The sequence below is a fragment of the Toxoplasma gondii genome, chromosome XI (assembly GCF_000006565.2).
Source record: "Toxoplasma gondii ME49 chromosome XI, whole genome shotgun sequence".
Lineage (NCBI taxonomy): Eukaryota > Apicomplexa > Conoidasida > Eucoccidiorida > Sarcocystidae > Toxoplasma > Toxoplasma gondii.
In genome coordinates, this window is record NC_031479.1 from 424,314 (window position 1) to 446,554 (window position 22,241).

Genomic DNA, 22,241 nt, shown 5'->3' on the forward strand with positions numbered 1-22,241 from the left:
CGCGTGTAGGATGATAGAGAACGGCCACGTTCCACTACAGGAATCGGAAGCAGAGACCCGGCACTTTCGCGCAAAGTGTATCTCGTACCCATATAGGCTTGACTGAGACATGTTTCCCGAGAGAACTATCGAATCGTTCAGTTCTGTGATCTAGAAAGGGCACATAAATTCGACTGAAATCCTTCGACCGGCGTGAGGCGGAAAAAGACGACAAACGCGTGACTTTCTTGCCAAGAGTCGACCACGCTGACACATCGTTTCTTTCGGACCCGAAACGGGCTAAAAAGTGAGCAGCTACGCCTGTGGTGTAGAAAAAACGAGAAACGAGAGGCGCAAATACCGGAACAGATACGCAAAAGCAAAACACTCTTTTTTCGAGAAAACCATGAAAGTACGCCGACTTCCTCAGCCCCCGCAGTTCTCCATTTGTCACACCCAATTACAGCTCCCTCGATAACGGTTCACAGGGAGGACCGCTATGTCGACTACATACGGCGGAATCAGTGCCTCGGACACCATCAGACACGGACCGACTTTCTGCATAGGGTGTTTCAGCGTGTTTCCGTGACTCTCACATTTTCGTTCCACTCGTACCACGCTACGCACTGTGTCTAGAACCTCACAGTGTAAACGAGACGACTTCACCCTCTTGGACAAACTCTGTAAATCAGGGTAGTGGGGACTGACCTCCCCTATGGCATTGCCGTCATTGCCGCGGCCTCTCAACTTTGCTTTACACACGTTCCCTTGAGATTTAATGGGAGAACGGGGACATGCCTGCTGCATTGCCGGGTGAGGCTGACTACCCCCGTCCGTTTCACATGAATCAAAGGAAGAAACATGCTTTCCACAGACTTCCCTATCGTACGAAGGTGATAACGAACTCAAGTGTTCTCCCACGAACGTCGGCAAATCGGATTTTGTGTCGGGACACTCGAGAAGGGACTTGGACGGTTTCCTCCCGTCATCCAGAGGTTCGTCCCTCATCTGGTCGTAAGGGAGCGAAGTGTGAAGAAAGTAATCCAAAATGGAGATTGACGCGCGCAGGACACGGAGGTGGAGAGCTGAGAGTCCTCCGATATCACCCAACTCAAAAGCCAAGTGCAGAAGCACAGCCTGAAGCTGAGAGACCGTCTGTACTGTCACACCACATGCACTCAGTGCCTGAACTGTCGTCGTCACATTTATCGTTTCTGTGGTGCTAAACCCTGTTTGAAAACACGCTGATCTGTCCGCAGCTAACACAGGGTGTCCACGGCTCCCACGCTGCAGTTCTCGACCCTCCGATATCGGACTCTCTCCTTGTTTCTGTCTCTTTTCGTCCGCCGCCACGTTGCTGGAGGCAGAACTAAGGCAGCATGCGGCATCGCCCGCCTCTGTGGATTGAGTCTGGCCGCGGAAGACGGCAGTCGCCCACTGCACGTTGTCAGGCGCCTTCAAACGGCGAGGCAACTGCGTCTCGCTCGCAGGAGTCGTAAAGGAATGGAACGAAACGCCCGCTCCGGTGGAGTTACGAGCCTGCGTTTCTGAGTGACAAGTGAGAAGGCTGAACAGGGAAGGTTGCATGAATTTTGCTGGCCACGTGATGGTTGAAGTTTCGCCGTCGGCGGACGCACAAACTGCGGACGCATCTCGGAGCTGCTCCATTTTTTCGCCTGCGGCCGCTCCATGTCCTCTCTCCGGTGTACATACACCCGCGGCGAGAGCGCGTCCTGCGACGGGAACGTGGAACGCGTGGAAAAGCAACGCCGCGTGCCAGTGTGGAGTTCCGGCGAATGACGCAGCCGCTGCGAAGCAGCATGCAATCAAGTGGCGAGGCTCTGCTCTCTGAGGACAAACCGAGCAGGGAAGGGAATTGAGATTTGCGTGGTTTACGGACTCAAGAGGAAATAGACGCGGTCGGCTGTAGAAGACCAGAACACTCGAGAGTGCTGCATGACCCCACCTTCCCGTTCAACATACACCGCAAAAACGTCGACGCGTCACCTTTCTAACTAGTTGAAGCATCCCTTGCCACACTCCGAACTTTGCGTCTTATTTCCGCCTTTGTTTCCACGTGACATATAGCGGCTTGCCAACAGTCAGGATCTATCGCTCGAACGAGAGGACAAGCTGAAAGTCTTGCACAGATACGAGTCTGTGACTGGACAGACGAGCATTTACAGGCATGTGTTTTCGGTTTGTGAACTTCTGTGTACAAGGAGTTCAAGTGGGAGACAGAAGCAATCCGGAACTCAGGATGGCGATGGCGAACGAGGGAAACCAGAACGATACGATGCGGAAAAGGCCCCCTACATGTATGTTTACGAATACATGTGTGGGGTGCGGTGCTGAGGGTCCTTGTTTCACTCTCTGTTTTGGAGGCCTACGTTGGACAGCAGGAGACGAGAGCAGCTGGCTGCAAGCAGACTGTCTGCGTACAGCACGCCGCCGCGATCTCCCCTAATGTGCAGAGGCTCTTCGCCAGAGAGAGGGAGGAGACGGTTGTTCACATGAAGAACCGTTCTGCCGGCGTCCAGCTTGGCGACTGCTGAAAAGACACTGGAGAGACCCTGGGGTGTAGCGACAGGCAGAAAGTGCGCCAAGTGAGTTCGGAGAAATTGGGGAAGAAGCGAGAAAAGAGAAACCTGCCCCGAGGGGACACCAGGGGCTCTGGCTGCTGCCGGTGCATCGAGACCTGAAACTGTTGGATCGCCCAGAGGCTGGTCAGCGAGTAAACGGGATTTCGCGTCGGCAAGAAGAGGACTTTTGGGGTGGCTGACTGAGATTTTCTTGCCGCTTGAAGAGTCAAACACCAGTGCTCCAGTGGCTTGCGCCGTCGCCAAGAGATGAAGAAGCAGAGCGAAGTGCTGCTCGGAAAAAAGAGAAGCGGGCGAGCTCGAGCACACGAAAGGCGCGGAAGAGGCAGACATTGCCCCAGAAGAACGAGGGACCCCGCGGCAGAGGAGAGACAGAAAAATCGCCTGCACAAACAGTGGAATAAACAACGGACAAACCGAAACATTATTCAGATGCGAAAAACCGAGTGTGTTCTGTACAAAACATATATATATATATGTATGTATACGTATGCAAGCGTGTGTAAATACATGTCCCATTTGCACAGACGTTACACCTGTTTCGAGCTGAAATATAAATAAAGCGTGAAAAGGACAGTGCACTTGTGGGATGGTTGCCGTACACTTGCGTGGGTCGCTACGAAGACGAACGGAAAGCGAAAGCAATTTCTGAACTCACGTGCATGCCTTCCGGTTCGCGGACGTCGAAGTTGAGAAAACACCGCAAAGCCAATAGTCTACCTTGAATGGAGAAACTCTCTGGATGCGTCTTCAGCCTCCCTTGGGAGAGAAGCACGGCCGCATGTTTCGCCAAAGGATGAGGTACGTCGGGCAACTCGCACAAAGCATACACCAGTCGTACCGCCTGTTTGGGTGTACAGACACCTGAAACCTCTCCTGTTTTCCTGCTCTGTCCTCCAGCATCTGTGCCTTTTCCAGCTTCACCTGCTCCACCGTCCGGTCTCGTTGTTTTCATCTGAGACCCCTGGAAATCGGGCCCGTGGCTGGCGGGCGCTAAAGAACGCTGCCGCTCTTCTTCTGCCTTCTGCACACCACTGCCCAGCCAGGCATCTCGCCTGCCATTCAAGCCCCCCGCGACTGCTACTCTTCCCGCTTCTTCCATCCGTCCAGCTTGGCGCCTCTCCGTCTTTTCGGTCGCCTCAGCCAGACTGGTTGCGTGTAGTTTGTCGAGCGCAGAGCGCGCGAGACGGGAGGCCAGCGTGGGCGGCAGAGACACCCGGAGAGCAGCGAAGCCGTGGAGAAGGAGGCTGAGTCCTTGGGGGGAGAAGGACGAAAGGAAATCCACTTCTTCTCTTCCGGCTGGAGTCGTTGTTGCCGATTGCGCTCCTGCGTCACTGAGAGCTGGCAGACGTTCAGTCCCTAGCGAGGCGTGCTGGTGGTGCTTTGCCTGTGCGAGTACCGGAGAGGAAGGATAAGTCGTTTTTTCGTTGACGGTGGGAGAAGTGAAAGGAGAAGATGACAAACCCGCCGAAATTTTGAGATAAGGAATAGGACACGAGGGAGAAGAAACACACTCACTTGCAGAGGAATTGGAGGCAAACTGTAAAGGCGCAGACACCGCAGATGAGAGAGGCAAAGACACGGCCGACGGTTCACATGGGGAGGGAGACGCCGGCAGCGGAGCTGCTGAGCGCGAAAGAGGAGCGCAGGGAAGGCGACGGAAACTGGGGACGCTTACCGGAGGGGGGGAAGAAGCAGCCATTTCCTTCGACGGAAGAGAAGAAGGGAGGTCAGTGGGACGAGGCGTACCCGAGTCATCCCGATTCTCCCGGTCTTTGTTCGGTTTCGCATCTTCTTCTCTGGAAGAGGTCTCTTCAGATGATGTGTGAAGCCTGTTCGCGAGTGGTGGAAGCGTGCGCCTTGCCTGGAGGCGCAGTGACAGAGCTGAAAAAAGGGGAGGAAAGAAGAGCTCAGCCGTTGCGCATGCATGCACGAGAAGAGACGCGTCTTGCTCATTCATCTCCTGGGCAGCAGCTTCCCAGTTTCTGATCGAAAGAAGAAGCGCGAGGAGACAGGCGCGGAGGTCGCGAAGCGAAGGCAGAGGCGGTGCGGCACAGGAAGCCCCGACAGCGAGCGCAGGCGACGAACAGGCCTCATCTTCTCTTGACCTCGCTGTTCGTTTCTCTCGTTCGTTCTTCGCTTCTTCGGGAAGACAGAAAACAGGTCGCGAGGAACAGGCTGGCAGGTTTTTTTCTGCGCTTCTCGGGTGTGCACTCGGCGCAAAAGCGGGCCACGGTGGACACGCAGAGAGAGAGGCGGCGAGTTGCGGATTTTCTCGCCCCCATTTGTGCAGTCGAACGCATGCATTGGCCGCCATCGCCAAGCCACGGAGAGACGGGACGCGCGGGCGAGAAGCGCAGGTAGAAGGCGAAGAAGGGAGCGAAGACGAAGAAGGAAGAGGAGCCGCAGAAGAGGGAGGAGACGGAGACGAAGAAGAGACGGAGTCACCGTGAAGTAGAGACAAAGACGACTGACAGGAGACTGAGGGCGGAGAGAAACAAGGTGAAAAAGAGCTCTCCATCCTGTGTGACTCGAGAGACCTTCCTTCACATTCTTCTCGCTGACGCCGACACAGAAGCTCCACAGCCCACACCCAAAAACACGCGCCGGCCGTGCGGCAAGCAGAAGCGGGGGACGACGAGCGAGCAGAAGAGGAAGGCGAGATAGAAGAAGGCGAGAGAGAAGAGGGAAGACGCAACGTGGGCAGCCGTCCTTGAGACTGGCGGTGGCCATTTGTGCTTTCTTTTCCATGACGGGATGAGCTACTCATTTCTTTATTTGCTACCGCATGCGTTTTTTCGCAAGTCGCTCTAGCTGCGGCGGCTGCATCGAAAAGGAGTTGCCAGAGTCCCCCCTGAGGTGCGTCGGCGACCCGCATCTCCACTCTCTTCGGCTGCTGGTTCTGTCTGCGTTGCATGCGCTCCAGGTCTCCCGCCAGCGCATTCAGCCACAGTGCGACGTGCTTCGTCGTTGGCAGAAGCGTCTCAAGTTGCCTCTTCGTTTCGTCCTGCCCCTGCATCCAGGCGACTGCCTCTGCGGCCCCGTCTCCCTGGACTGCGTCCAGTCTTGCTTCCCCGTGCTCACACTCAGTCCAGTCTCTTCTCCCTTCTCGTTCCTCTCTGTCTTTTCTCTTCGGTGGAGCAACGAAGTGCCTCCTCTTCTTCTGGCTCTCCTTCAGATCAGGAAAGCCCCCGTCACACGGCCCGCGATTTCCTGCAACTCCAGTCTTCTCCTGAGCGCCCTGTCCCGTCTCCTCCTGCTCCACGTCTCTCGCTTCTGCTCTCCACCGCTCGGAGCCAAGCCAGCGGCTTCGCTCTTCCCAGCCCACCTCGCAAGCCTTCCAAGGAGAGGCGGAAGAAGACCGAGAAGCGTCAATGTTGTGTCGCTTCGTCGAGCTGTGAGAGCGGGGAAGCGCGACGGAGAAGAGCCTTTTGCGAGGGATTCGGCCTTCCCCCGCCTCGACAGAACAGCAGTCTGCCAGTGGCCAGCTTTCTCCCAAAGGCCCGAGGAGACGGGCTGTCCAGATCCCCTCAGTGTCCCAAAAAAATCTGAGACTGGTTCTACCATAGATGGTGGACCAGTCGCGCGTAGGAACTTCGTCACTCCCCCTTCGGTTTCTCTGAGTCTCCACCCTGCCTTTCTGCCTTACTGCTCTCCATCGCTCTCCCTCTCTGCTTCCCTCCACTTCTCGCCGATCTTGCGTTCCTCGCTCTCCTTCTCCTTCTCGCTCTCTACTTTCTCCTCGCTCTCTACTTTCTCCTCGCTCTCCACCTTCCGCCTTTCTCTTTCTGTGGGGTGTTCCCGTTTCGATTGTGCCAGCAGCTCTGTCCCCGCCACCAGCGCTGGGGAAGCGAGCATGGCTCCAGCAGAAAGACGGCAGTCGGGCAAGAGGCGCGGCGGCGCGTCTCCTGTCTTCGCGCGGAAGAGACGGACAGCCGACGCGTGCTTCCGTTGCCAGTGCCTTTGCGTCGCCTGGAGCAAGTTTGACTCTCGGGCCGCTTTGCGAGGGAGACCTTGAGGGGAGGCACAAGGGTTTAGACGAAGATGGCACAAAAGGAGGCAAAACGTCTCCTCCCCTCTTCCAGAGCTGCATGAGCAGCGGTGCCATGATGGCGAGAGGGAGAGGCGAACAAGACCGCGGGCAGAAGGGACGCGTGGCGAAGTTGCGTCACAGGCAGAGCCTGCCCGTTATCTGAGAGGGATTTTCGTGCGAAGAAGCACAGAAAGCAGGAACGTTCTGGCTGCGAGGAACCCGCCGCGCGCTCTCTGAGGCTCTGAGACTTTTCATTTGAGCGGCGGCCGGCGCGGGCTGGCCAGGAAACGAGAAATCCTCTTCAAGTGGCCTGCGATTTTCCGTTAACCGTGTGATGTGAGAAGAAAACGGTGCAGACGAAAACTTAGAGGTAGTAGAAGGCGACATCTGAGGAGACCATAGATGCAGCAGACAATCAGAAAAACAGAGAAAGAGAGAAAGAAAAGGGGAAGGGAGAACGATGAAGGCAGGCCAGACGCAGATGTAAGAGAAAAGTCTGCTGTCTTTCGCCTCAGTTGTGGTGCCTGCTGCCTCTCCTGTAGTCCCGAACCGGCCTGGGAGATGTGAATGCCGACGAAGCCGTCCATCGAGGAAGAGAATCCATCGCTTTCTGCTTCCCTCTCAGCACCACAGAACAGCGGCGACGCGGTAACTTTAGGGCAACGCACAAGACAAGGAGGAAGCCCACATCGGTCCGTGTGGATAGAGGACCCACATACCTTCCTATTTATGGTTGTAGTGGAAAGGACGTACCTATTTGCGTTAGCAGATGTGCACAAAGTGTCCATGAGGTTGTGTCCTGAAGCCGAGTTTCTCGTCACCGTCCGTTGTACGGCGTGACTCGCCGTGCCGGTCCAGAGGAAACTCCGCTGCAACTCGGCTTAACTTTCGCGTGAGGACTACCCTCGCGGATTTTGTTGCCCTAAAGAAAGAGGCTGTTCTACGCCCTTACTGTGGCACCGTGGCAAAAACATGGACGGACCAGAGAAACAAAAGCTCAGCCGTTGTGCTTTCCGCGATTTGGGTCGTCTGCATGCGCGCCGACTGGAAAGCCCGTTGTTAGCGAATAGCCGCGAAACTTTCTGGCGCGGTTCTCCGCAGATGTCTTTCTTGAAACATGCAAACTGAATCCGTCTGCTTTTCGTACAACACCATGCGTCAAATCTGCCACGTTGCATCATTTCCTCATTCCGCCTTCGGGGCTGCACTAGGGACTTGGCAAAATGCATGCACATCGCTAATCCAGGTTCCTCAGTCGGACGAGAGGGCCCAGGCCTCGGCACGGTGACTGCAGGGTGTCTCGCGCGCTTCTTCGTTTTTCAGCGGCGGTTGTCTTGCACCCAAAAGTGGCGTTCCGCAGCTGGAACTACGCGCAGTCTCGGTTTCGGGTCCGTACCATTTCCGGGAAGCTTCTCCACAGTTTCATTGGCGCAACTCAGGCAGGACTCGAGCTCGTCTAGTGTGAGACTGTCATCGGACAAGTAGCTCGGCAGCAATGGTCGGCGTCTGTGCAGTTGAACGGCCCCGCGTGGAAACAGACTCCCAACGTCTGCCTTTAAACTCTGGTAAGGCAAGCAGTTTGTGAGGGTGTCTGTACACCTGGCAGGTGTTCGTCGACGCTTGCGTTGCAGGTCTTAGGGTCCCTGACTATCCGCAAACGCGAAATGGCGACCGATTCCGCCTCTCTTGGAAGTTGTCTTTCTCTAATATGTGCCTGCATACAGGTGTCGACTGCAGTGAGGAAAACACAAACATGTATAAATAAAGGTGTGCAGGTGTTGTTCCAGATGTGTTGATGTCGGTCGATGCGCACAGTTAGGCATGGACGTGACTGCAAGTTCCTTTGACGGAGAAGACGCGCTGGTTTTGCTTTTTCGTGTAGAACATAATGTGTCGCGTGCGAATGTGTGGCCATCTGTGGTGTAAGTGTGGTCCCTGCTGTTCCCTATTGGAAAGGACGACGCGTGGCTTCGTGCTCCGGGTGAGGCAGACATAACGTAGTGGTGGGGTGAGACGCAGACACAAAGGAAGTCTTTCAAAAGACAAGAACGGGAGAAAAAGCGGGGGACACGACGCCAAGAAACACAGACGAGAGACGAGAACTCTGAAGGCTTTGTGTCTGCAAATGAAAGGTGAGCGTACAACATAAGGAATCCGAGCTCGCAATTTCGGAGGAAATGGGTGACAGAAAAGAATACTGAGAATGTCTCTTTAATTGTCGGTTTATTCGGAGAAAACAGTCAGCTTGAACCTCTGTTTGTCGGCTCTCGTCGCGCAAAGAGGAGCACCGGAATGCCAGCGCGGACGCCAGCGGCTAGCATAAAGAATGTACAGTTTCAGCCTTCGCTCTGCGCTCTACCCACACCAGACTGACACATTTGTCTACAAAAATAACTCCATTTACCTACACGAAGCCTGCGTGGGACTCCAGGCCTATACGCATCTTACATGCGCTGCTCGCTGCAGCTAGCTAGACGGCACGGTGCATCTAAAACGGATTACGTATATGCATGAGGTATCGATATAAGTCTTTATGAATGTTTAAAAGCCTCTGCAAAGATTCAGGCAGTGCATTTGATCAGAGACAGCAGTGATTGGGAAGCGGAGGAACCACAGCCTGCGAGAAGCCGTCGCTTCCCCTGTTTTTCTCATTTCTTTGACCTGCATACACAAAACATCGACCATGTCGCCAAACAGCGTCAAGTCAAACCAAAGGTCCTGAGAATCGAGACGTGACTGACTTGTTGCGCATGCGTACTCGGGATCGGTGCAGAAAAAAGAGGAAGTTCCAAGGCCACACCACAGTCTCGAAATTACGTGTGAACACGACCGGGTCAGTGTGTCCCGCAAAGAAACGGAGACATCTTTAACTTCGAATTCCACTTTTACACATGCATAAGACGCCCTTATAAGTGTTCTATATGTCCGTAGCTTCACAGGCATACACATATGCATAATTGAGATACCACGCACATACCAGGGTACGAGCGTACTTCACACAGCTAACATGGTAATATGAAGCACACAGGTACTTGGATGTCCGAGCCCAGCAGGATGTCCACGTGAGAACACAGGGACAGGCTTTAAAAACGAGGAACGATTTTATAAAGTCCTTACTTCAGTTGCTGGACAACGGCAGGCGGGAGAGAAATTTTTATTGGCAATCCGTCGTGGAGCGAAGCAACAACTTTCAATTCCGCTGAGAGAGAACAAACATGAAACAGAAAAGAACGCGAAATGCGCAACCTCACATGCCCTTCCTAACATCTGTCTGCGTTCTGGAACTACACACACGTCCGCGTATGTAAATTTACATACTGGATTTGCCGAGAGTTCCACTTGGAGTTGTGAATAAACGTTCATCACGACCCGAGCCACGCATGCAGAAGCGAGGAAGCCAAGTGCCTCCTTTAGCTAACACACACATCTATCTCTCTTTATTTATATATGTATATGTATATATATATATATATATATATGTGTGTGTGCATGTGTACAGATATGTGAATATGTGTATGGCACAGTCGTACGAAAGCAGTGAATTTAAACATATGTGTTTCTGCGCCCGGGATGAAACGGGTTCTTCCCTGCTTCGCTGGCATGCGGCACCTTGCGCTTACGTTTTAGGAACGGAATCACCGACGAGCCTCCAAAGAGCTTGAGGGGAAACTCCGCCTGGAGACACGCAGTGGAAAGTCGCAGACTTTTCCGGTCAGACAGATTCTGGCGCCGTCTCGCGTTGTGCGAGACGGTCACCTTCGACATCTTCGAAAGGAAAAGAGGCACAGTGCGTTCCCAACCCAGAGGAGACGGAGGCGGTCAAGAAACACAGCGGAAAGAACGCACCGAGCGCAGAGAGCAGGGAAGAAAGAAGTGATTCGACATGGCAAGAAAGACACAAAGAGACTGTAGAAAGACAACTCGGAAGCGAGAGAAACGGCAAGTCAGGTGTCGCTTGAGTGGAAAAAACGGCTGTTTGTATCCTCCTTTCTCGGCGCCTGCCACGAGCGTTTCACATTTTTGCCTGACACTGGGCGAACGCCGGGACGCTGCATGCGCGCTGACCTCGTCGAAATTCTCATCTGCCAAGACGACCGCGTCGTTCTCTTCGTCAACATACATGACTTGGAAAGTCTTCTTCTCCGGCTGAATCGCTGCACGCCCAAGACACAAAACGAAAACGCTGCAGAGACACCGGAAACAACGAGCTCGGTTCTCTCACAGCTGCAGATGCACCGCGAAAACGAAGACCTTCTGTTGTCTCTGCACGCTTCGAGAAAAGAGAGCGAGTCCAGAAAACAGATTGAAAGGAGACAAAAGCGGGACGACAGAGCAGGCGACAAAGAGCGAGGTGAGAGATAGAAAAGAGAAAACGAGGGCGTCGCCGACGGACAGACCTTCCAGCTTTTTGTTCACAGAAAAGTTCGCTTCGCCTGCCTTGAAGGTCGCGAGGTCGATGTACGAAATCTGCAGAGACGGAGCGCAGGAATTTCCAGATGCAAAAGGAGTCGAAGATCCGCGCGTCAGTCCGCGCGCCAGTAATGCCTTTTTCTCCGGAAACAGTGACGCTTTTCTCTGTGGTCCCGCGGTGTACATCCAGCCCGACCGCAGTTTCTCGGAAACAGCTGCGTCACCTTTGCACACAAAAATGCCTGCCCTCCTCGCCAGGTGTTCTTCCCCTTCCTGGAGAATTTAGTCTTGATTACTATTCGCGGTGCTATTCCTCAATCAGCGCGCATCTTACACGGAAGACTAGCTCCGATCTGAGACGTTAGTACCGGATTAACGCTAAGCTTGTGGGAACCCAGCAACGACTACGGCTTCCGCTTCTGCCCGTTTATCCACCTTCCGTCGCCTTTCTTGGGGTCCTTGAAAAACCTTCTTCTTCGCGTTTTCTTCCTCTTCTCGCACGTTCGCATTTCGCTTTTGCTCTGCTTCTCTCCCGTGTTCTCTTCTCCTCCGACTTTCTCGTCTTGTCCCCTAATCTTCTTGTAGCCTTCGTTGCCCTCCTTCCTGTCTTCTCTCTTTTTCTTCTCCTCCCTTTTTCTCCTCTTCTGTTCCTCTTTTCCGCTGTTTTTCTTCACGGCTCCTTTTTGTCTTCCTTTTCCTTCTTCTTCTTCTCTCACCCCAATAGACGCTGCGCCGCGGCCGGACTTGATTTGCCGCCACTCGGTGACTTCCACGGTTTTTCCTGCATGCATGTTTGGAAGATTGGCAGTGAGTAGAGAAGCACCGTAACCCTCCGAAAACTGTCGACTGCCAGAGGGGCTAAGCAGCGTTTACAGAAGCTTAGGAATGCCAGGAACGAAGAAGATTTCGCGAAGACCGCGAAGCATGCACTCAGGTAGTTGTGGACCGCAGAAACCGACTGGAGCGCAAATACGCATGTTCGTCATCCCTTGCACTTCGTTCCCCTATGTACGTATACAGAGAGGGGAACGCACAGGCCCGCATCCGCACATTGACAGTGAGATAGGAGCGCCTGTGGGGACGCATCGCGACAGAGCCGCATCGACAAGACGAAGGAGAAGAGAGGACCGCCTCTCGTTGAATAAGGAAATAACGATGCAGGGAGAAGAAGAGGCAGAGAGAGGCAGGAAGAGAGTCTTCGGGGTATGTACAGGGAAACAGGTGGCGCTCTTTCGTAGCACATTTTTGTTAGGACTCTCCTTCTCAAGCGGCGGGAGCCCTCTCCCCTTCGCTGTTGCTTTCCTTACCATCGATGACGACTATATGTCCTTGACGAATGTCGCCGACTCCGACAGTCGCAAAAAGCCTCGCCTGCTGAGAGTGAGGAAAGGTAGGGCAAGGCGTCTTTCTTGCAAAGCAACCAATCGACTCTGGACGGACGTGGAGAGGACCCTCCGCAGGTCTGCATGCATTGCCTCCGGAGGTATCTCTCCTCAGTCGACCGAGCGGAAACGAAGAAGCGAGAGAGAGAGGAGAGAGAGGAGAGAGAGGAGAGGGGAGCGACGAACGTTTTCCTGGGAGAGGAAGCATCCCAGAGAGAACCTGGCGCGTCTGCGGAAGACGCGAGACAGGAAAGATACTGGAGACTGGAGCGGCCGCCATTGAGGCAACGGAGGAAACGCGACACGATGAGAAAGTGAAGAGGGCCGAGCAGCTGACAACGCGAGGCAAATGAGATAAAAGGAAAAGGAAGGAGAAGAGAAGCAGAAGAACACAATCTCTTCCGGGTTTAAGGGAGCAAACCAGGCAGAGAGTGAATGTTTGGGGAAAAGTTGCAGGAGGCCGAATGCGTAACGAGAGAAAGGCAAAATGATGAGCATGCACAGGTCGCCGAAAAAGAGGGGACGTTCTTTGTCTCGTGTCTGCGAAGAGAGTTCTTTCTGCATCCAGAGGGAAAAAAACAAGTCGGGGATTACAAGAGAAACAGAAAAAGATGGCTTTCCTTCACTGGAAAAATCATCTCAGACGTCCGGGAGAGATTGTGCATGTGCCTCAGAAAAAAAGGATTTTCTGCGCCTGCATGCACTGCAGTCGACTGAATTTCTCGGGAAGAAAACAGACCACTGTGGCAGAAAGTTTCCCCCCACATATCTCTGGAAGCAGGAAATTTTTCGCTCCCTTTTCTGAGGAGCGAAACGAACGGCGACAGAGAATGGAACTGGTGAGAGTCAGGTTCCCGGGAAGGCGATAAACAGGCCAGTCGCATGTGAGCACAGGGAGTCGACAAGAGAAACCACTACGACACCCTCCCTCCCCCGTCTTTTCAGGTACACGAGAAGAAAGACAACGAACGCAAAAGCCTCCAGCTGTTCTCTCCCGCCCTCTTGTCTCTTCCTTATCTTCTCTCACCATGGATTCCTTGCATGCTAGCTCTGCTCTTTCTTCTTCTTCCCCTTCTTCTTCCTCTTCTTCCTCCTCTTCTTCTTCCTCTTCTTCTTCCTCTTCTTCTTCCTCTTCTTCTTCCTCTTCTCCCTTTCCCGCTTCTTCCTCTTCCTCCTCTTCCTCCTCTTCTTCTTCCTCTGGTTTCTCTTCTTCTTCTTCCGCCTCTTCTTCGTTCTCTTCCGCGTCTTCTGTCCGTTTCTCGCCTTCGCGTTGCCAGTTCTGCGGGTCTCCGCGAGTCAGTTTGCTGCGCGTGGCGTCTCGACTGCGCAGTTGCCGAGCATGTTTCGTGCGAGCCTTCGAGGACGACGTCTCGGCCTTTATTCGGCGCTTTTCTCTCTTCCAACGGGGCCAGAAAGTTGCAGTCTGCGTATCGGGTGGGAAGGACTCTGCGGTGCTGCTCCACGTCCTCCACACGCTGAATGCGCGGGAGGATCTTGGCCTCTCTCTCCACCTGCTCGCAGTCGACGAAGGCATCAAGGGGTACAGAGACCATGCGCTCGCAGCTGTGAGGCGAAACAGCGAGGTCTACAACTTGCCTCTCCACGTCGTCTCCTACGCCTCTCTCTATCACGGGTGGACGATGGACAGAATTGCCCAGCAGGCACTGCTAGGAAAGGACGGAGAGCCTCCCGTGTCGCGCGAAGCCGCTGAAGCGCCTTCCTCCTCGTCTCCATCCTCTGCGAGCTCGGGAGCGCCGGAACGCCCAGCCGCTTCGTGCTGCTCGTCTCTGTCCCCTGCGACACAATCATGCGGGTGCAGCAGCAGCGGTGGCGCATCGGTCGGTCCAGGCGAGTCTGCGGAGGCGGCGAGGCCGGGCCGCGCAGAGAAGAAGCGCGAGACGCAGGCAGGGCGCAGCGACGACTTCACCCACAGCTGCACGTTCTGCGGCATTTTTCGGCGGCAGGCCTTCGAACGCGGTGCGCAAGACATCGGCGCCGACGTCCTCTGCACAGGCCACAACGCAGACGACGGAGCAGAGACGTTTCTGATGAATATTTTGCGAGGCGACATGCAGCGGCTGCCTGTCTCGGGCGCGCCGCTCACGGGCTCGCGCGAGGGGCCGAGTGTGATGCGCGTGAAGCCTCTGCTCGCCTCGTACCAGCGAGAAGTAGTGCTGTACGCCCACTTCAATCGGCTCGACTACTTCGCAACGGAGTGTACGTACAGCGGAGCCGCCTACCGTGGACTCGTGCGCAACTTCCTGTCCTCGCTCCAGGACAACCAACATCAGCAACGCGTTCTCGACCTCCTGCATGCGGCGCGGAAGCTGTGGGTGCCTTCACGTGTGTCCTCCGAGGCTGCAAAGGACGCGGGGGACTCTGAGGCTCGGCGAGAAGGTCGAAGCGGAGACTCAGACATGGCGGGGAGAACCCAGAGCGTCAGAAGAAAGGGGGGCGGAGAAGAAGCCGCAGGCACAGAAGTCGACGTTTTTCTGAGAGAAACCCACGAGAACGCATTTCGGGAATGCACAGCAACTGCCGCAACACACGACGCACTCCAGGCTTCCTCGTTGTCCCCTGCCTCGGCTTATAAACGGGAAACCGAGGCGGCTACCGCTTCCTCACTCGGCGGAGATCTGTCGGTACCCTCAAACGCGTCTTCTGCGTCGTTTCGTCTCTCAAACGCAGGATGCGGAGATGGAGGCGAAGGAGGCCTGGAGAAGAACGAGAGTGGCACGGGGCCTGCTAGGAACGGACAGTTACGCCCCTGCGTGCTCTGCGGCTTCCTCACGAAGAACGATTTGTGTCGTGCATGCGCGCTGGTCCAGGCCCTCAACGAAAACAAGCTGGACTTTGTGGGCATGAATGCACGGAAAGGAAACAAATTGATGCGTGGAAACGAGCGGGGGAACCACGAGAAAGGCAAAGCGAGTCTCTGCTCAGAGAGGAGAGACAGCATCAAACCTGCAGTCGTCAGAAAAGAAAACACAAGACCCTCAGACCTAGCCTCGCAAACGCCTGGTTTGCGGGGATCTTTAGCATGGTGACCTGGACGTAAACGACAGTGGTAGGATCTTTAAACGGGTGAGATTTCGTCTGCTGTCGATTCTCATGTCCTCGTACGTTTCATTATGGGGGTGGTATTGTACGCACGCAATGAGGCACACTCAAGTGTCCTCGCGAACAGTCAGACAGAAAAAGGGTCCATTCCGTTTGCATGTGTCTACATTCTTGTTGAGGCCTACACATGTATACCCATGTGGACATATATGTTTACATATATATATATATATATATATATACATATATACATATATATATATATATATATATATTGCGTTCAGGCGATGGTGGCCGGTATTTGTTCTCGCGTGGACAGCGAGAAACTGGAGAGGTGTTCTTTCAGAGCGTGTTTCCGTTCTTGAGAAGTAAACTGATTTCTGCAATTCGTTTTCTGGAAGAAGCAGCGAATTTCAGTGTCTGGGTGAAATTCGTAAGGAAAAAGCTCGGAGGCTGGAGTCATTGACAGCGTTGGGATGGTAAAAGCAAAGAATTACTCCGGTAACAAGGTACAAGAGAGTAGATAATCTGCCATGTAAGATGTATGTTGCTTGTGGAGCAGCACAATGAAGCTGTTGTGCGGTACCGCGATGCCTGAAGCTGTTCGTCCTCGTGGCTCGGGCTGGAGGACGAGAAAGAAACAGTGGACGAGTTTAAGGGAAAAAGGGCTGAACAGAGCAGAGCTGTTGCTTCCACATACACTCAAAATTAATTGGTTGTTTAACAAGTAAAAAATAGGTGCTGAAGAAGAAAACGTTTTAGTATTCAAGCAAAAGGCTAATAGCAAACTTGAAGCCGTTTGCTGCGTTGAACGTGGCTGAGGAAGGAAACGTGGTATTCGCCCTTTCTAAGGCTGCCTTTCTCGGCGTCGAGATGCGAACAGCGCATAGCGAACTTTTATGTTTTAGATGTCAGAAAATGCAGTGCATTTTCAACGCTCTTCCGTTTGCTCACGCACGGTACAGAAGTCATCTAAATACCCACATGAACATAAGCATATATATGTGCATTAGCACTCACAAAGGCAGGACTGCTTCTTTTCACGCTGGCAGAAGTTCTTTTGAAAATAGAAACGCGGTGACTCAGCCCAAGGTCGTGAAGTCTTTGGCGTGCAATCAGTGAATTCATTTTCTTCGATGTCTCTCTGTTTGGCTGTGTCGTCTCAGGCAAGGCGTTGATTACATACATGTATATATATATATATATATATATGAAACGCACATTTTATAGGTAGAGCCCGTGATTTATCTACTCCACTCGAGTGATACAATTCTTCTGGACACTGGACCACCAACCTCACACTGATCGTTATTAGATGTAGGAGAACATTTGCCCTCGCTCTTGAAATTTTCAGTCTGAATGATGCAACCTTAGTCGTCATGCCGGCTTGATGAAGGTTATCTGGACTCGCTGGTATGCAGCTCTCTACAGCTTCCAGCAACACAGCTGTGTGGAGAAAAAGCGATTCCTGGGCTTCTAAGCAACTGCTTCACGAGAAAGAAGAGGACGAAATGCTCTCTCTGATTGCAGAGAAGTAAATACGTCAAGATAGAAAAGGTCTATCCAGATCTAGAGACGCAAATCTACTTGTATATTTCCGGAGAAAGAAGAATGAGACAGGCATGCAAATTCGTATCTACAAACACCCTAGTGGACCTTCGGCGTCTGACCGGACTTTTGGACTAAGGTTTAAACAAGTATATATGTTCAGATCGGTGTAGTGTCGAGATGTGGAGCGTGAGAATGTATCTAGTGTGTACGTCCTTTAAGAGCCCGTCGCTTTTTCTCTGTCTGAATTTCTTTTCTGCGAATGTGTTGTTGGCGTGTCTGTTCTTTCGAGAAGTGAGCAGCAGTGAGGATACAAGTTTCTTCAACGTCTACCACGTGCAAACGAAGCAGTGCTTGCGTCGCTCTCTGCAAAAGTTTGTAACTGTCTCTAAAGAACGGTACCCCCTCATCTGTTGGGCTCGACTTCAGCAAGCGTGTGAGTCTTGACACTTCATCTTCAGCAACAGTCAACACTCTCTTTTCCTCTGGTCTGTCCACGTCTTCCTTCCGCTCTCCACGATCTCCCCAAGTCCTTGGGTCATTTAATTCCTCCGTATCAGACTGTTCTGAGGTTTCCCAACTGCGATCGAGAGAAGCGGCGTGATCACTTTGCAGTGCAGCTTCGGGAACCAACGTAGACTTGCTCATCTGTGTCTCAGCTTCCTGAGCCTTTATCGTTGCTTCCTGCAGATCTAACACACTGCTCGGATCTCGACGCTCCTTCTCCTCTAGCGAAAGCTGCGTGTTGTTCGCTCTCGTCTCCACTTCGCCATTTAGGTTCTCTGTTTCTCCCTCCTTACTGGAGTACCGCGTTTCCTTCTTCGTCCGTTTCGCTGAACTACTACTCTGCGTTCCCTCCGGCCTCTGGTGCAAGAAAGCTCGTGTCTCTTTCTCCCTTTCCAGGGCTCCCGCCGCACTGTCTGTCTCGCTGGGTTTTCTCTCTGGGCCTGGTCGGTTTGCTCCCCCCCGTGCGTCTCGTTTTGTGCCACCTTTCTTTCCAGACGAGTTGTTCACTTTTCTTCGGCGCCAGTCTCCTTCTACTCCACTCACCTCATGCGTGGTTTTCGTGGAGTCCTCTGTCTCTCGAGAGCCTGTTTTTTCGCTTGGGCTTCTCGGAAATGCAAAAGACGCAATCAGCTCAACAGCCGCGCGCGCTGCCGCGACAGCTTGGGCGCGAGGGAAACCGAGGGACGAGCAAGGCGAGGCGCTTCCCGTCAAAGTTCTTATTCCTCTGCGCGTGCAGTGGTTGCTTCCCGGCAGAAAAGGAAGGAACTTCACGTCTTCCTTGGCGGGCAGAAGAGGCCTTCCGGTTGCCTGGTGGTGTGCGAGAAGGCCGTGCATGCGTGTGTCTGTCTTTCGTACGAAGTCGTAGAGATTTCCAACTTTCTGTGTGAAGGCTCTGAGTTTTTCTTCATAGTCCAGACTCTCGAACTGCTCTTGCAGAGCCACGAGAAGCGGCAAAACCGCGCGATTTTCCTCGAGTTTCAGTGCACCTTTCTCAAGAGCCAGTGTCCTAGCTGCATTCGCGCCACAACACACAACCAACGAGGGCCCCCGCGAAGGGAAAGTGTGACTCTGGAGGCGTCCGGAGACGAGACACCGAAACGCGGGGGGAGACGAGGACTCAGAGGCTGTTTTGGGGACCACGCCAGCAGAGAGCACAGAGACAAGGTGAGCGTGAACAGTAGCTATTTCTTCTCCAGTGAGGGAAGTGAAGGATTCTGCCGCGGAGTCGAAGGGTGACAATTCTTTGCTACTTTGTGTTTTCTGGAAACGGTGCTGCACAATGTGAGCATACTCCTTTTGATGCAGATGGCCAACGCTACCCGGCTCCTCAGTTGCACTGATGACAGAAGAAAGAGAATAAACGAAGAGCATATACAGGATGGCGCTGATGAATAGAGGTCCGGAAACACGGGGGCTCTCTTGCGTGGAGTCAGCCGCATGCAGATGACGCGGAACGAACACGGCGCTGCGTTTCCTGGCGCTGCGTTTCCTGGCGCTGCCTACGTCGACTGTGGTCCTGTGTAAAGCTCTAGCGCCCTCAGACTCTCCCCCAGAGAAAGCCCGAGAAATGTTAGCCATCGTCAGGCACCTCGAGAAAAGCCGAACACATATGAGAGATCTATCAGTAGAGCGGACGCTGAAAGCACCGCGATGTCTGGGTTCTCTGGTCACGCCGCAACAGTTACGCCTGAATTCCAACTGTTTGACTGTAACTGGTATTATAGGTATCCCCTTAAAAGAAAATGGTAGACGTTCGTTCTAGGCAAAAACAGAGGGGCAAAAGACGAAAGCGACGTGAACAGAAACTAGCAAACGAGCACAAGACTAGATTGGAAAGGCCGCCTAAGCGGGCCGCACGACACGCGAAAGCATACTGGCACGAAAGGAGAGAAGAAAACGGGGCGGAGGTCAGAAATACAGAACGAGAAAGAGAAGAACGACAGTGTGGCAAATATGGAGCCAGATGAACAGAATTCAGAGGGAAAAACGAAACACGGTGCCCGTGGCGTGTTCCAGGTTTTCAAAACGCTGTGAAGCGATAGCTATGTTCCACTGTTTCATGGAGTTTACCTAGGGTCGCTTCAATTTCTCTCACTCGTTGCTCAACGACGTTTTCTCGGAAGGTTTTATGCTTCTGAAGTCTTATTTTTTTCTTGGAAATTGACCGAGCGTTAGCTTGCCTCACCACAGGAAAGTGCAGCGGCCCTCAAGTCGAACGGTCCCCACATGCACCTGTTTATTTCTTCATTACAGATGCCCTAAAGTTCCCCGTTGAGCGGGTTGTTTTCTCCACCAACGATTACCGGATAGAACTGTCTTTTTTGCAAAAACACGCAAGAGAAGCATTTGACGAGCGCTTACCGTCAAACGTCCGTAGTGTCAGGCCCAGCATAAATCTGAATAACCCGCAAGACCGCTCCAAAACGAAAACCATTTTTTGCAACAATGTTTCTTTTGCTTTGAGGGTATTCTTAAGCATGGGAAATATGAGATTCATGACAGAATGTGGTGGAAAACGCCGAACACGACGAGAACTCTAAGGACCGACAGCACTATCGTAAGACTGACGTCTAGTCAAAATCTAAAGGTTGCAGAAAGGGATCCTGGTTTCCCCTTCCGCCAAAGCCCCTTCTTTCAGCACGTGAAGAACCCTTCGTTCTCCAGTCGGTGCGAAGTCGACACAAGGTAGCTTATGGTGAGCCACTGGTTGAACAAATCTTTTAATTGATTATGCTGACTTTGGTCCCGATAAACTACAGTTCTGCTCCCGTATAGCCTCACAGGACTTTCGACGAAAAAACGGGGTAGAAAGTAAGAATCAGAATTCTTCCTGACAGGTAGAAATTTGAGTAGTTGTGGAGCGACAACGCACGAATCTCTCTGCAGATGACTTATTTCTACATCCTGCTTAAAATTCCATCACGCAGCTCTGCACCGTGCATGTACACAGGAACACAGGTGAAACAGAACCACGCTCGTGGTCTTGGATTGGTCTGAGCTTGACGTTTGGGTGCTTTCTGCTGAAATCGTCACTTGCGGTGCGTCTTGGTGCGCCGTCGTTAAAACTGCGTTTTTTTTTCTTCTCTCTTCTGTGGAGCTGGGGTTTCGGTGTCACGCTGTCAGCCACGCTTCTGTCGGACGCGCATTTCCTGAGTCCCACAATCCTGGAAAACGCACAATCCACAGGTGCCACTCGCAGGGAGGCGACAATGCATGAAGGCGCGATCGGCAGTGCTCAACACAAAAAACACAAGAAAGCAGAGGCTCCCTGAACTCAACCTAGAATTTTAAGTTTCCTCGCACTTCATATTGAGTTCCTGTCTGTATAGGCATGCCGGTGGACGAGAGGATATTCAAGTGCGTGCTTAAATATTCCTCATTGTGTACAAATTGGTGTAAATGTTGCATGATCGAGGCTTTCGTGAAGCCTGCTACTTGTCTGAGAGATTTATCGATCTAGCGAATCGAGAAAACGTGAAGAACGCTATCGATCACCGGCGACGTTATCAGAGGTAGCTCTATACATCTGTACATCTACCTATGTATATCGACACATATACATATATCTTTGTACACGGAAAAGCGTAGATGCAAGTTATTCGTGTTAGCAAAGCAGGTGTTAGGCATATATGCATGTATCCAGACTTCTACTGTAGCGCACAACGAACTGTCTTCCTATGTCAAAGAATCTGTGTTGAAATGGCTTTTCCCACAGTGACACGGGCCTTACCTGCAAGGATCGTCTTTCCTCTCCTTTGACGCGGTCTGGGAGAAGTCCTTCCTTTTGTGGGGCGTTGCCCGTTTCGCGGTACCACATTTGAGGATCAAATTGTGTAGACAGCCACGCGGAAGATGGACTTGAAGAGGTGAAAAGGATGATGAAGCAGAGGGCGAAGACGGCGGAGCGTGTGGCGTGTAACCACAAACGGTCGACGTTTCTGTTCGAACACACTCTCTCCATCATTGCCGGTGTTTTTCTCTGGCTCAGCATTGTCTGACACATCTGAACAGGCAGGCAAGGGAATAACAGTGCCTCTGGAACCATGTAATCAAAGATGTGCACTCGTACAACAGTGTACACGACTTATCTACACAGATATATGGTCGTGCAGTTTTCTCATGTCTTGCGTGATCTGACAGAACCGTTCCAATTGATGGATCCAATGCAAAAATTGATGCTTCCTTCACTGTGGTTTCTCGGAGTTTCGCAAGGGAAGAAAAAACATCTCTTGTCAACTGGAGCTGCCTCTTGCGCCGGGGGAGAGTCGTTTGCTGCAGCAAGCAGAGTTGCTCCCTCTTATTTTGTCTTTCACGAGGATCCAGACACAAACAGAAGTCATATTTTCCCCAGGTTCTGCCCCTAGCAAAATTGGATACGTTCCTTACGTATGTCTGTTTTCGTTCATCCACGGTACAGAAAATGGAGCTCTATTTTCGCACAGTGAACATGTGCTGTGCTCTCAAAGAAAATGTGTCTCGTCTTCCCGATGCGTTTGTCAGGACTGACAGGCGAAATAGTCACTCTTGGGACCAGTACAACAATAGCGTCAAAGGAGAGGGATGTATGAGGCTGGAGGTGCGCACCACTTCGGAAAATTGGCAGTCGACCATAGAATCCCGTACCCAACTCGAGTGCCTAGTTTTGAGACATAAAACATTAACGATTCAGGTGTGATCTTCTGGCTGGTCATGGTGTCTGCATGGACGACAGGGGAGCATCTG

At 52.7% G+C, this 22,241-nt stretch overlaps 4 protein-coding genes across 4 annotated transcripts; 1 reads left to right on the forward strand and 3 right to left on the reverse strand.

Annotated features, from left to right (window-relative positions):
• Positions 1–187: 187 nt before the first annotated feature.
• On the reverse strand, positions 188–7,584 carry TGME49_309000 (hypothetical protein). The gene is made up of 4 exons (XM_018782553.1): positions 4,258–7,584; positions 3,238–3,966; positions 2,370–2,963; positions 188–1,827 (listed from the first exon to the last, which is right to left on the reverse strand). Exons 1-4 carry the CDS (start codon positions 6,685–6,687, stop codon positions 430–432), a joined length of 5,151 nt encoding a protein of 1,716 aa, XP_018635640.1. The 5' UTR covers positions 6,688–7,584; the 3' UTR covers positions 188–429.
• Positions 6,873–13,001, reverse strand: TGME49_309010 (elongation factor P, putative). Its single transcript, XM_018782554.1, has 7 exons — positions 12,330–13,001; positions 11,739–11,803; positions 11,010–11,079; positions 10,678–10,766; positions 10,233–10,287; positions 9,730–9,811; positions 6,873–9,273 (listed from the first exon to the last, which is right to left on the reverse strand). Exons 1-7 carry the CDS (start codon positions 12,682–12,684, stop codon positions 9,261–9,263), a joined length of 729 nt encoding a protein of 242 aa, XP_018635639.1. The 5' UTR covers positions 12,685–13,001; the 3' UTR covers positions 6,873–9,260.
• A 210-nt stretch (positions 13,002–13,211) lies between these two features.
• TGME49_309020 (PP-loop family protein) lies at positions 13,212–15,701 on the forward strand. Its single transcript, XM_002364130.2, has one exon. It carries the CDS (start codon positions 13,433–13,435, stop codon positions 15,449–15,451), a length of 2,019 nt encoding a protein of 672 aa, XP_002364171.1. The 5' UTR covers positions 13,212–13,432; the 3' UTR covers positions 15,452–15,701.
• A 4,564-nt stretch (positions 15,702–20,265) lies between these two features.
• Positions 20,266–22,204, reverse strand: TGME49_309025 (hypothetical protein). The gene is made up of 2 exons (XM_018782555.1): positions 21,250–22,204; positions 20,266–20,683 (listed from the first exon to the last, which is right to left on the reverse strand). The coding sequence occupies exons 1-2, from the start codon at positions 21,562–21,564 to the stop codon at positions 20,639–20,641; spliced, it is 360 nt and encodes a 119-aa protein (XP_018635638.1). The 5' UTR covers positions 21,565–22,204; the 3' UTR covers positions 20,266–20,638.
• Positions 22,205–22,241: the final 37 nt, after the last annotated feature.